Source organism: Ochotona curzoniae, unplaced genomic scaffold (genome assembly GCF_017591425.1).
Source record: "Ochotona curzoniae isolate NIBS_2020 unplaced genomic scaffold, NIBS_Ocur_1.0 scaffold_4701, whole genome shotgun sequence".
NCBI classification, from domain to species: Eukaryota; Metazoa; Chordata; class Mammalia; order Lagomorpha; family Ochotonidae; genus Ochotona; species Ochotona curzoniae.
In genome coordinates, this window is record NW_024467122.1 from 56,518,890 (window position 1) to 56,534,271 (window position 15,382).

At 38.9% G+C, this 15,382-nt stretch overlaps 1 protein-coding gene across 3 annotated transcripts in view; it reads right to left on the minus strand.

The window, feature by feature from the left end:
- Positions 1-15,382, minus strand: part of ATP8B4 (ATPase phospholipid transporting 8B4 (putative)) — a 249,725-nt gene that overhangs the window by 128,604 nt on the left and 105,739 nt on the right. For all 3 annotated transcript variants that reach the window (XM_040969053.1, XM_040969054.1, XM_040969052.1), the window contains exon 6: positions 14,668-14,729. In XM_040969053.1, coding sequence (XP_040824987.1) covers positions 14,668-14,729 — 62 coding nt within the window. The remainder of the gene's footprint in view (positions 1-14,667; positions 14,730-15,382) is intronic.

Consider the following 15,382-nt stretch of genomic DNA (forward strand, 5'->3'; position numbering starts at 1 on the left):
ATGGTGATGATGCTGGGAGGTAATCGGCTGGGACCAGCAACTCTGATATGTCAGCAATACCTGCTTAACTCACTGCATCATAACATTTGCCCCAGTAAAATCTTGTTGTTCATGTCACATTCCTGCTTAAATCCCTCTAACGACTTCTTATTACTTCTAATATACACTGAAATTCTCCATCATCATGTACAAGAATTTATTCTTGCCAACCTGTCAGAACTTTTATTTTTCATGGTATTCCAGCCATATTAGATATCTACTATAAATTTCATTTGCATTTTGGAGCTTCTAAACCTTATGTAACCACTATACTTAAAATCACCTCGTTGGATCAGCATTATAGCCTTGTGGGTAAAACTACCACCTGCAATGCCAGAATCTCATTATGTGTGCCAGGTTGTGTCCCCACTACTCTACTTCCAGTCCAGCTCCCTGCTACCAACATGGAACAAGTAGCAGAAGACAGGCCATGCCAGCCACCTGGGAGACTTTGGGAATCTCTTTGCTCCTGTGTTCAGCCTGGCATAGAACCAATCATGGCCACCATCTTGGGAGTGAACCAAGGGTGGAAGGGGTGTGAGTATGTGTGTATCCAATGCCTCTTTCCTCTTTAACTCTTTCAAATAAAAACTATTTTTAAAACAGATAACAAAAATGATAGGTAATGATACTGAAAAAGTAAAAAAAAAAAATCATCTCACCACATCCAATCCCATCACTGTTTATACTATTTCCTGTTTTATTGTCTTGGTTGCACCTAATAACTATCTGAAATATGAGCTGTTCATATTGTTCATTGTTTCATTAATGCAGGGAGTTTCATTAATGCAGTAATTTTTCTGGTCTGCTTATTTTTGTTTCCTTAGTAAGCAGGATGGTGTCTAACACATTAAGGCCTCAATATCTATCTGCTAATGAATACTTCAATATAGATCAACTGTTTTCAGAGACTCATAATGAGTGTGCAGCAGCATATTGAACTCTAACGCTGAAGTGAATAATTTCATATGGCTACTCCTGCTGGAAAGGCCCTTAGAAGGGTGGCAGAAATGGAACAGGAAGACATAGCAAGAAGGTAAGAATGGACTAGATCACTGTTAGGCCAAAAAACAGAAAATTTTACAAATAGATACAGACATAGATACAAACTGAGATAAAAGCAATCTTCTCTTTCCACAAAGAGGATATTTTCACTTACACCTCCTATGGCTATTAAGTCAAGATGTCCCTTACTACAGGTAACTAGCCACCTTCACATCCTTAAATTTCCAGTTTTTAAATTATGATCTAAGACATGAATGCCTGCTGTTGAAAGATTAAGTAGATTCCGCTGCATTTAACAAACATTGAGTTTCTACTAGATATTGGGCAGTGGGCCAAAGCAACAAGGATAAATTCAATGTGGTTCTCATTCTGCAGTGACTCACTGCTAAGAAAGCAAGCCTAAAATGGACCGAGTTCTAAAATGCTGTGCTTGACTCCGTCCTCGTGACATTTACAATGTGCTGCAGGAACACAGAAAGGGCACCAACCATCAGCCATCAGCCATCGACCTGCCGACATGGGAAGGATTTCCAGAGATTGCAACACAGAAGCTAAGGGCTGACGGGTGAAAGAGAAGCAAGAGAAGCCAGTGGAAGTTTTCTAAAGGCCAGTATTTTAGTGTTCTTGGAAACGAGTATGACAAACTCAAGGTTGCACCGGAATAAGCACTTATGAAGGAATGGGAATGGAAGCTACTGAAGAGTTTTTAAGAGAAGTCAGCTTTGATCTGCGTTTTCTGCAAACTGGCAGAAACCTGGATGGTCAGGGCCTGCTTAGACACATGGTATTCAGCTTGCACACTACAGCAGCAGAGAACACGAAGTGCTAGCTCTGTGAACAACATGAGATGTCAATGTTTACCGGTGGAACAATTTACTGAACATAAAGAAATGTGTAGGCCAATAATAGGCAATGAGCATAAACAAGTCAGAGATAGGAGAAATATTGTAAATAGCTTTTTACTATAAATTGCTATAAATTAACACTTTTTAAAAACAAATTCACATATTTATATCTATCAAATTAGCCTGTATTTTTAAAAAAGATAACACTCAATGTTTTGGTGGTGTAGAACAAGTACTCTATTTGTTCAGGTGGGATGATAAATTGGTACAAACCTGCTAGAAAGAATTTTAACAATACGTACTAAGAATCTTGAAAAGAAGATACAGGGGCAGAGCAGGTTAAGCCTTCACATGGAACGCCACCTCTCATATTGAGAGGCTGGTTTGAGTCCTGGCTACTCCACTTCCACTCCAACTTCCTTCTAAAGTATCCCACAAGGCAGTAAATGATGGCTAAGTACTCGAGTCCTCAGGTACTCAAGGTCTGCCACCTATAAGGAAGACCCACCTGAGTTTACTTCAGCCTGGCCCAGGCTAACTGCTGGAGGCATTTGGGGAGTGAACCAGTGGATGGATGATTTCTCTTTATCTCTCTTTTTCCTTTCACTCTCTTTCTCTTCCCTCTCTTCCCCCCGCCCCCTCGTTTCCCCTCTCTTCCTTTTGCATGCAGTCTCTCCCTTTCTCTGTCTTTCTACTAGTTGTAAATAAATATTTTTTTAAAACAAACTACATGTGTATTTAGCTCCCATAGAATTAGAATCTGGGTCTGGCATTATGGCCTAGTGGCTAAATCCTTGCCTTGCAAACACCGAGATCTCATACAGGCACTGGTTTTTGACCCCAAATGGTCTACTTCCCATCCAGCTCCCTGCTTGTGGCCTGCAAAAGCAGTAGAGGATGGCCCACAGCCTTGGGACACTGTACCCGCACAGAGGACCCTGGCTCCTAGCTTGGTTCAGCTCAGCTCTGACCATTGCAGTTACTTGGGAAGTGAACCAGCAGACAGAAGATCTGTCTGTCTCTTCTCTGTAAAATCTGCCTTTCTAATAAAAATGAGTCTTTACTAACTAGAAGCTACAGATATAATTGGAGATTTACATAAATTTTACACTGAATAATGTTCCTATTTATATAAACAAAAGTTAAGAATTTCCCAGAAATAGGGGAATGATCACTTACAGCACATTCATTATGCACCAACTAAAATTTTTTTCTAAGAACTTTAATATCAGATACAAGTAATCATGTCAAAAGAGAAAAGCAGAATAAATAACTGTACATATTATAAGCACAGGTTGCACAAAAAATAAGTTAATGGATATTTTTCTCTTAAAAAGAACATTTTTTCTTTTACTTGGTTGCTATTTTTAGTTGGTCCATTTTAGTTAAAGATTCACCTCTTCTAGCAAGCTACCGCCGTCTGACCATCACTGCTTCAGCCCCGCAAATGGACTAAGCACATGTGGTAGTCCATGAAGATATCGCCAACATCATATAAGTTCTACTGAAACTAATCTCTCATTTATCTCTCTCCTACCACAGCCTATGAACCAAGAAATATTCACCATCTTTGGCACATAGGAAGCACTCCACATTCAGAGAGTAAGACAGACCTAAAGATTGCTTTATGGCTCAGAGAAAAGCCATAATATACCTTTGTCAGTGTGTAACAGTGCTGGAAACAATTCACATGGCCCCAGGGCTAGCACACCTGCAGTGCTCAATGCTTTCACCAATCCAAGCCAATAAGACTGAGTACAAGCAGGAATGACAACACTTTCCCTTGGGTCAATTTAGGTCATGAACTAGGGTGTCTAAATGAATGCACTATCGGCAGTACTAGCCAACCTAGGAAAACCATCCATGCTGTTAGCCAAGGCCCTACCCTGTAAAGGGCCCCAGGTCCACTGACAAGAGCTCTGTACACACCCATGACAGCAAAAAGTCTAGGGGATGAATGTTGGGAGGTCAGATGGTAGTTTCATTTCTCATGTTTTATAAACAAGAGAAATAACATATGCCTTTGAATGCAATCCTTTCCTTTCTTTTTGGCATTACTCAAATCTGCAGTCCTTAACATTTTTTTCTATACAATGAATATAGCTTTTCTTGCCTGGAGTAGATCTGGCTTTCTCTAATAGGAATATGAAACATTTTTTCCAGAAAGCTGACTTTTTAATTAGTTTCTGGGAAACATTCTACATGCTGTACCCCACCCAGGGCTGGGATCAAGTATTTCTGCTTCACAATCCTTCAGGTCCTCTCTGCTTTCTAGCTATCGGTGTCAAAGCCCTACAGCATCATTTATAGTCTACAAAAAATGCTAAAATAAGTGGATGAGTAGTTTTGTATCTCTTGAACTTCTTTCCTAATTTTAAGAGATTTTAATGGGAATTGCATTAGAAGCTTCCATTTGGTTAATTAGGACATCCATGTCAGGAACAGTGGACAATAATTAGGTACATTTGGATAGAACAAACATTAGTTCAGCATTATTTATACCAGTGAAGCCAAACATTAACAAACCTACATACCAACTGTTAAGTACTCTTATCACAGTTTTTTTGCATACTTGTTTTTACATATTTAATTCTCTAGCATATGCTTGATATAATAAGGTCTCGAATATTACTTTTCTATCATTTTCATCTCAATTCCAGGGCTCTTTCTTCTTCATGAGAAAAGATACGCAGAGCAAGGACAAAATTTATAAGACAGAGAAATCAAAAGAATCAGGGCCCAGCACAATGGCCTAGTCGCTAAGGTCCTCACCTTTGAACGCACCAAGAACCCAAACGGGTGCCAGTTCTAATCCTGGCAGCCCTGCTTCCCTTACAGCTCCCTGCTTCTGACCTGGGAAAGCAGTTGAGGACAACTCAAAGCTTTGGGAACTTATACCCATTTGGAAACCTGGAGGAAGTTCCTGGCTCCTGGCTTCAGACTGGTTCAGCTCCAGCCATTATGGCCGCTTGGAGAGTGAACCATCAGACAGAAGATCTTCCTCTCTGTCTCTCCTTCTAGCTGTATATCTGACTTTCCAATAAAAATAAATTTTAAAAAGAAAAGAATCAGCCACAGAATAATCTGAAGATATTCCCCAAGCTGGAATAAATGAAAACTGCCACAAGTGGTCTGTGCATGGAAAGCATGCAGCACACACGGGGCCTGCAACCACAACAAGGGAAAAAGACCACACATCAGGTCCTTTGAGACAATTCAGTGAGGGATCTGATGAAAGAAAGAAAGCACAACAGAGGAACAACACCTGTTGAGAAATATTTCCCTATGCAAGCAGCCTCTAGTGCCTTGTCACCCACCACAGTCACTATTTCTATTTGTCTTGCTCTTCATGGACAATTAAATTCTAGTATTTTACAAAACATTCATCTATTTGTATCATCCAAGTGGCACGAGGAAATCTTAAGCAAAAGCAGGACAAATCCATTAAAACTGTGTACCTAGCAATTCAACTCTTGTGACTCCAAAACCTCCTTCTAGTAACACAAGTGTTCACAGAACTGGGTCCTCCAGGGGTTAAGCCTGGATGGATCCCATGCTGGCTGATACAGATGACGCATTGTATGATGCAGATCGGTAATTTCCAGATACTTCATAACTTCATCTAGAGAGAAGAAAAAACTCAGCTCTCCCCTTTTGGCACAAAACTTTGGGTTTTTTTTAAATAATATTTTAGTAGTTTTACAGTTCATATGGTTTGCAGATCTGATGTGCACAAGTAAGCACACCAGCCCTGCCTAGGTCTCTCAGCACTCCACCATGTGATCTTCCCGGCAGCCAGCCAGATGAGCATTTGACTTGAAAATGAAGCCTTAAATTTAGCAGTGTAAAGGAGAAAGTATGTCAGAACACAAGCGCCTGAGGAGGGGCCAGGTAACCAGATGACGGAGGCCAGTGGGGTGAACACAGTTTGTCAGCCAAGTGATGCAGAAAACGTTGCTGGGAGTGAAACATCTGCCCTAAACCTGAGCAAACCCCCGCCTACTTCATCACCCAAGGCTCAGGCTGCCCAGTTTCTCAGTTTTTCCTGTCTGCCATGCTAAACCTGGAAGGCAGCTGCAAATGAAACCATAAGCAGCACTGCTTCCAATACTATCTGAAGCTACACTCATTTCAACATGGGGCTTATCAGGTTAGGAATGGGAGAACCTAACTTTCTCTTGCTTTGTCACTTTCCTGTGCATGCTAAGGTGCAGCATCAGACACTCAAGGTAACACCGAGCGCTGGGATTAAACATGGGGTTGGTATCTAAGAATACCTATCGTGGTCATGATAGAAGATAGTACTGTGCACATGACATGCCTTGTTTGGACATTTATCCTTGCTGAGAGTAGTTGCAGAGAAAAAGGGAGTAGATACCTAAAAGATACTCTGCTTTTGCTTCGAAAATACTCATTTGATTAAATGCATTTTGCTAATCTAACATATGATAGCTGAGAATCAACTGTGCGATGAAAGAACAATTGGTAAGGAAAATAGAGTGTCTCAGCCTCAAGAAACTCAACAGTGATATGGACAGCCATGCAGGTTCGTAGAAAACCATAGAAAACCACTCTCTCCCACAGTCATGCCAGCCCCTCACCATTGGCTTCTACCCCATGCAGTAGAAACAAGGTTTTCCAAAGGCACCCCCTTCTATGCAGTCCCTTATTCTTGGGAAATCCCCTTGGCAAAAGATACAAACTCGTAATATGACCTTTATGCCCCTGCATACGCTGGCCCCATCTCACCTTGTTCTTGTCCTTATTCTCTTGACTCTGACACTCAGTCTCCATCATCCTTCCTCTTTCCACAGGACCTTCACCCCTGCTGTTCCTGCTGTCTCTAACTCTCCTTCCCAGCAGGTTGCTTCCCCCAACCACCTTGACCTAGTCAACTTCTAGTCATCAGTAAGGCCACAGGTCAAATCTACTCCACCTCAAAGAGCTCATTCCCAAACTGCCACACATCTCCTCTACCTGGCCCGTTAAACACATCATAAACAAATAAGACATCTGGAAGAATCAAGATTGTGGAATAGAGTAAGGACATGTTTAAACAGATGGAGAATCGTTATCCAGGGTAAAGCAGAGAGGGCATATTCCAGAAAATAGGAGAGGACAAGCCGACAGAAGAGAGGCACCACCATGGGATGAAACTGGGATGAAACTGGAAATCAACAACTCAAAACTCCCCAGGAAATATAGACACTCTTGGAAGTTGAACAATATGCTATTAAACGAACAATGGGTCAGAGAAGAAATTAAAGATGAGATCAAAAAATTTATGGAAACCAATGAAAATTCTGATACAACATTCCAAAACTTGTGGGACACCGCCAAAGCAGTGCTACGGGGTAAACTCATCGCAATCGAAGCCCATGTCAAGGCCCAAGAAAGATGCCAAATACAGGAACTAACCACACACCTCTAGGAGCTGGAAAAACAGCAACAGAAGAGCCCCACACACAGCAGAAAACAAGAAATCATCAAAACAAGGGAGGAGATAAACCAAATAGAAATCAAAAAAATTATACATAAAATCAACAAATTAAAAAGTTGGTTTTTTGAGAAAATAAACAAAATAGACACTCCACTGGCCCGACTGATCAAAAAACAACAAGAGAAAGCGAGAATCAACAGCATTAAAAATGAAAAAGGCAACATAACAACAGACACTGCAACCATTAAGAAAATAATCAGAAATTACTACAAAGAACTGTACTCCAATAAATTAGAGGACCACCAAGAAGTGGAAAACTTCTTAGACCTCCACCACTTACCAAACCTCAGTCCAGAGGCAACAGAAGAATTGAATAAACCCATAACTGAGACACAGATTGAAGCAGTCATCAAGGATCTCCCAACAAAGAAAAGCCCAAGCCCAGACGGTTTCACTTCAGAATTCTACAAAACATTCCAAACAGAACTAACCCCAATCCTCTACAAACTCTTCAAAACAATAGAAAAGGAAGCAACCCTTCCAAACTCATTCTATGAAGCCAACATTACCTTAATCCCAAAACCAGACAGAGAACCATCAGAGAAGGAAAACTACAGACCTATCTCTCTGATGAACATTGATGCTAAAATTCTCAACAAAATCCTAGCCAATAGAATTCAAAAAATCATCAGACAGATCATCCATCCGGATCAAGTAGGATTCATCCCTGGAAAGCAAGGATGGTTCAACATTCGGAAATCCATTAATGTGATACATCACATCCAAAAGCTAAAAAACAAGAACCACATGATAGTATCAATGGACGCAGAAAAAGCTTTTGACAAAATCCAACACCTCTTCATGCTAAAAACTCTAACCAAGGTAGGCATAGATGGAAAAATCCACAACATAATCAAAGCAATCTATGAAAAACCCAACGCCAGCATCATACTGAATGGAGAAAAGTTAGAACCCTTCCCGCTGAGATCTGGAACAAGACAAGGATGCCCACTATCTCCACTGCTATTCAACATAGTCCTAGAGGTACTTGTAGAGGCCATAAGACAAGAAAAAGAAATCAAAGGCATACAAATGGGGAACGAAGAAGTCAAGCTTTCACTATACGCAGATGACATGATCCTGTACATAGAAAAGCCAGGAGACTGAATACAGAAACTACTAGAACTTATATGAGAGTTTGGCAGAGTGGCAGGGTACAAAATTAATGAACAAAAATCAACAGCCATTGTGTACACAAACAGCCCCAAGATGGAAAAAGACCTAACCAGCAAGATACCATTCAAAATAGTAGAGAAAAGTATGAAGTATCTGGGAATAAATCTAACTAAAAGAGTAGGAGACCTATTCGAAGAAAACTACAAACTACTCAAAAAAGAAATTGAACAAGACCTCAAAAGATGGAATAACATTCCTTGCTCCTGGATAGGTAAAACCAACATCATTAAAATGTCTATAATACCAAAAGCAATATACACTTTCAATGCAATGCCAATCAAATTGCCCAAAACATTCCTCACAGAACTAGACACAATGATTCAAAAATTCATCTGGAAACACAAAAAACCACGAATAGCTAGAACCATCCTGAAAAATAAGAGGTTAGCAGGGGGAATCACAATCCCGGACCTCTGGACATACTATAGAGCAGTGGTTATCAAAACAGCCTGGTACTGGCACAAAGACAGAAAGGAAGATCAATGGAATAGAATAGAAGCACCAAAAGGGAACCCACACAAATACAGCCAATTAATCTTTGACAAAAAAACCAATGACAATCCAAGCAAATGGGAAGGCCACTTCAGTAAATGTTGTTGGGACAACTGCAGACACAAAAAGATAGACCCACACCTGTCACCATACACTAAGATCCAATCTACATGGATAAAAGACCTAAACCTACATCCAGAAACCTTCAAACTCTTGGAAGAAAATGTTGGAAATACCCTGCAAAACCTAGGAGTAGGTCCTGACTTTCTAAGAAGGACACCAAAAGCAATAGCAGTTGAGAACAGAATAAACAAATGGGACCTCATCAAACTAAGAAGCTTCTGTACAGCAAGGGAAACAATCAGCAAAGTAAAAAAACAAACCACAGAATGGGAGAAGATCTTCGCGCACTATGTAGGAGATAGTGGGCTAATCTCCAGAATATACAAAGAACTCTAAAACAACCAAAAAAACAAAACAAGCCACTCAAGAAATGGGCTCGGGAAATGGGCAAACATTTCACAAAGGAACAAGCCCAAATGGCAAACAAACATATGAAAAAATGCTCCAGTTCCCTGGCAATAAGGGAAATCCAAATTAAGACATCGATGAGGTACCACCTAACACCAGTTAGATTGGCCCACATAAACAAGAACACCAACGACACTTGTTGGCAAGGATGCGGGGAAAAGGGAACCCTACTCCACTGCTGGTGGAGCTGCAAGTTGGTACAGCCTTTATGGAAATCAGTCTGGAGAACACTCAAACAACTCAAAATCTGCATACCATATGACCCAGCAATAGCACTCCTAGGAAAAAAAAAAAGTCTAAAGCAAAGTGCCCCTTCACAGTAAGGGGGTAAAAAAGTATGGAGGGATAACTAAGGAATTGACAAATACTGGTAAAACATTGGTTTGGCTTTGAATAGAAAATCACTCAGTGCGTTACAATATTAGGGGATTCTGTTTGGGCCTTTAAAAGATCTTAAGACTATATTTAAAGACTGTATTATTATCATTTTTTCATGATACATTTTGTAGATATAGAGGTTAACCCCTACTCCTCCTCTTCCTTCTTTCCCACCCTCCATATTATCAGAGTAGTGTAGTCCCTTAGTAAGGCTACATTTTTTAAGTTATCATTTTAACATCCAAAAGGTCTTTTTGATTTAGAATTGGGTCTATTTTTTCAAAATTAACTTCAGATCTTCTCCCTTTGACAACCTGCAAAGAGATGCATGAATCTATTTAAAAAAAAAAAAAAGAGCGAACTGAATTGTAAATGCTAAAGAATTTGGTGTATCTTTAACCACCATTGTCTCCTGATAAGTGATCCCTTTTTAGAGAAAAGTCTGGAGAGGAGCTGCAAAGGGTTTGATTGCAGAGCTGAGGAAGAACCTAAAAGACTGAGTAATAAAGGGGAAAGAGAAAGGAAGAACCACAAATCATCAAAGGAGGGCTAAAACAACCCCATGGAACACTGACTAGGAAGGAAAATGTTCAGTGTTTCACACCATTTGCTAAAGAATGCATCAAATAAAGCTCCTCCGTTATGTCCCCTCACAAAATCTGTAATGAAATCTCCCATATTCTCAAGACTCTTTGCACTGGGGAGGGGAAGTTTCCCGTGAACAAGCTTTAAGAAAAAGGAACAGGTAACATCTGGGTTGTATCAACTTTAAGAAGAGATGCCACTAAATACTCCATGTGCCAAATTTTGAAAGTGTTTCAATTTTTTGTTATGTCAAGATGCACCTCATTTGGAGAAAAGATTACCATTTAGAAATTCAACCTTCAAAAAGTGCTATTCACCAACATAATAATGTATTACAATGGAAACTCATTTGTAAGAAGTGTAATTTCACGGCTCACATAGCGAAACAGCCCATTGGCAAATGATCCTGCCATGTGCAAAGCCGACAAGCAGAAGTTCAAAAAAAAATTATCAATCCAAGATTTAGGAAAGTGAAATTAATTTATTGATTGTGAAACTATTTTTGAAACACTTTTACTGTGAGTTAAGAATTCATTTCACTTTTGGACTTCCACTGTCCCCCAAAGGCCTGAAACTACTCTAATGAGTTTGCTTTTGAACTCATTGTTATTTAAGCCATCAAAGTATGCTTTAGTAACACTGTTTTTTAAAAAGAGAGAATCAAGTACTTTTTCCCCAAATTTTCCTTTCAAAGCTTCAGTTCTCATCAAATAGATCCTAAATAGCTGCTCCTAGACCAAAGGAACCATCACAATGTATAAATAATTGGACTGGGCTAGAGATAAAAGACTCAGCCCTCCGTGCCGTGTTAAAGCACTGAAATCTCTTTCTCTTACTCCAATTGAAACAACATCACTCAGTACAGAGTGCATCAATTCTTTCGTGGGAACAACACAACATCACTCTCACACTTACGAAACTAAAGATAAAACTCAATGTCTACTAGCTGCAAATGCTCCAAATTCAAAGATCTTTGGCTTTTTTATTGTAGGTGTGCAATTGAGGGGGAATATATTTAACAATAATTCACTCTTAGGGAAGACTGACATTTTGGGTAAAATCCAGAAGATGGCAGCACCAAAAACAAATAACCCCCTTCCTCTTTTCTGTATAAACTTTTCCCAGGGTTTCAGTAGCAAGTAATAAATCTCTTGGCCATGGCTCCACATGCCTCCAACTGGCAGGACAAAGACATTGGGCATAGTTCCTTTGCAGCTGCCTGAAGTGTCTGCTAGCCATATTTCTGAACTACTGCCCAAAGTTGCTACAGACCAGAGCCAATGCATATATGTCACATATGAGCACTATATAGCTAGTAATGATAAAAATTTACATTTAAACTGCTCCAAATTCAGTGTTTCAGGATGTACATGTACTAATATGTTTTTAAAGCAGCACATAAGGAGTTTTTTTTCTTCATCTTGTGCTATGAATAAGAAAAGGTAACTTGGCACTTGGTGGTGGCGTTCTCATAGTCTCACTCAAGAAACCACCGTATTTATTAGAACTGAAATCTGCCAACATTCAGCCCATTCACCCAATGTGGTCCTGCCCATTCTTAGATGGGCAGGATTAGATTCTTGAACACACTGTGGAAGAGTACTGTCAATGGACTGACCAATAAAACTTCAAGTTTTAATTACTTAAAGCAGGAAATGGGTTCCTATGATATCATAGGTGAGTTTTCAAAAAATTCCAACCCCTTGCAAAACAGTACCCAAACTAGAAAGATCAAAAAAATTGTATTCTAAAATTGAAAGTAAACTAAGCAAACACTAGAGAAATTGCTATGTGAATTATGAGATGGGATATTACACATGTTAAGGTGTATAAAACATGAGAAAACTTTAAAGATGGGAATACTAAAGTGTAGAAATACACCAACCTGATTACAGGAAATACTGGTATGGAAAAGAAAAACAAAGTTCAAGAAAACAGTGGTAATATTAATGTTTGGACAGTGAAGGTAAACAGGCTGTTTTCTGCCTATTTTTTTCTTATTTTTCAAATCTTTTTATTTTAAAAAAAAGTTGCATTTACAACATAAAAAATGCTAATAATTTATTAGCAGAATTTTAAATCCTAATACCCAATGGGTCTTCACTCAATCAAACAGAAAAGCCAATTAAATAAACATAAAAGTTGTGCTTTTGAAATTGGTAGATGTTCTCATAATTATGCAACTTGTAGGAATATCAGGCTGAATACAGCAGAAAGCATATTCTGATGTAGTAAAAGAAAGCTCTTATCCCTCACCATAATATAGTTTCAAGAAGAAAACCAAATGAGTCATAATTAAAGTGAGCAGCTTTGTGGCAGCATGGGAGACCCATGCAAAGTTTACCAACACTCAGGAAAATAAAGTGGAACGTGTGGCTGCATAAGCAGGTAGGCAAGTACTTTCTGAGATCAAGAGATAGCAAGGAAATGCCCTGACTCCAAGTCACCTGCACCACAACATGGTTCTAACCCTGGATTTAAGATACACAACAGTACTACCCAAAATCACATAGCACACCCAAAGACTCAGCATCTCTTAAAGAAATGGTAAGACTATGCGGAAAATGCTATCACTCTGCAAGCATTGCAGTCAAGCATTTTACAGTAGCTTATTTAATTAACCTTCACAGCAACTGTACACGCATAAGAGACTCCAACAGAACCCCATTTCCCAGGTGCTTACAGAGGTTAAGATCTTACCCAAGACTGCAAAATTATTTGAAACACGATGAAATCCATATTTAATTTAGCTAAATATAAAACATACTCTTAATTCCACACTACGGTGTCGATAATTTAAAACCTGCTAGCCCTGGAAATGAACAGATGGGTCTTCTCTATGGCTTATCCATGTGATATGAGGACGATACTTTCCAAGGCTCCATTGCTACAAACATGGTTTAAGACTAAGATAATTTTCTGCAATTCACATTTAGCACCACTTTCTAAAATGAGTTCATAAAGAACAACTATAGGAATTCATAAAATATGTTGCTGCTGATCAGTAAACATTTTAATTTCAGAAAGATATTAGCTGCTTCCATTCTGTCTAGGCTACCCAACCTCTATGGACAGCTTCAATTTTGTTTAAATTTTCCTTCATGCATGTTTCATTTGTTTTATTATTTCTCTTTTAAAATCATATTATTCATATTAAGTGTCCCAAAGCATTGGCTGAAGTGGTTGATAGCAGACTGGAGTACAAATTTACTTTGTCACAGACCAAAAAAAGAGTGAAAAAGCAATGTAAGTTCAAATCTTACCTCTAAGTTTTTAGGGGGAAGTTCTGCTACTGTGAATAAACATGTGTACTAAAACATCTCTATCTCTAGTACATTGCCTCAAATAGTATTCCTTTGTTGATGAAGGAATTCAAAGGCAATAAAAAAAAATGTGTGTTTTAGTAGGAGGTTCATTTTAAATTCAACCACAAAGTGCATACAAAATTCTCATCATTATCACTTGGTACAGCAATGTGTCAGAAATCTCTCTTGGAACAGGTGTTTGGCCTGGAGGTTAAAACGTCTATTAAGATACCCTGGACTCTCTCATTTAGCAGCATCTGGGTTTGAGTCCCAGCTCCAGCTTCCTGCTAATGCAGACAGTGGGAGGCAGCAATGATTGGGTTTCAGTTCCCCATGTGGGAGTCCCGTATTGCATTGCCAGCTCCAGGTTTCAGCCCCCTACCTAATGTTGGCATCTGAGGAATGAACCAGTGGAAGGGAGCTCGTGTGCTTGCGCCCTTCTTGCTCTCATTTTCTATCAAAAATAGAAGTTCCCTAGCAACACTTTCCAGAAAAAAATAATTAAAACATTCTACAAACTTTTTAATGCATATAAAACATCACATGGACTATTTCTAAACAGTATTACACACAGAAATGAAGAGTGTGTTCCACAAAAAAATATCCCAAAGCAATATGAAATAGATGTCAAGTGGGCAGTATAAACATTTGTTGAGTGTAAAATGGTTCATGAAGATAAAATAGAATCGCAAATCAATTGTTAGTATAACAAAGGCAGGAAGATAAACCTTTAACAAAAAGGAAAAGCCACTGATTAAGGCCTGGTTTGGTAGTTGCAGGAATGCTAGGAATTCAAAAACACATTTCTTACTTGCTATCGATGAGCACTTCAGACTGCCTATTATTCACTTGATCATCACTCTTATGGCGAAACTGAAAAAAAATAAAGTATTTGTGAGAAAACATGAAATAGCATTTTATAAACCCAGTTACACTAAAACCACTTCAAGCTCATCTATTTGGACAATATTGCCACTTTTCCAAGGTTTCTGCTACCTTGAGTCCACGTCACTCATCTCACCGACCCTTATTTCATCATCACCAGAATAAGTCTACGCATGTGCTCTCCCAATTTCCACATATGATTTGTTGATTCTAGAAAGCCAATATGTTCTATATTCTGATGCCTAGTCCCAGGGGAAAAAAAATACATTAATTCTGATTTAGCCAGGAATAGAGTCTTGCATTTCTCTCATACAAGTCCAATACTTGACTGGAACACCATTCATCCATTCATTCCTTTTATGGATTTCTCTAAAGCCAAGAAATTACTTGTAACAACATGCATTTTTATTCTGTCAATCCTAAGTGCTAACAGTGATCTTAGGAAATACTGAGCATCTTAAACAAAAATCAGAATGCAGTATTGTACCACACTTGGTATGTATTTATATGTTATGCTCAAGTGATCACTTTTCTTATTGTATGTTCTTACATTGGCTTGGGGAAGTATAAATGTTATGTGCTATCCATGAAACTCTTCAATTAGAAACCATTCAGACAAATCTTTCTACATAAACTATCAA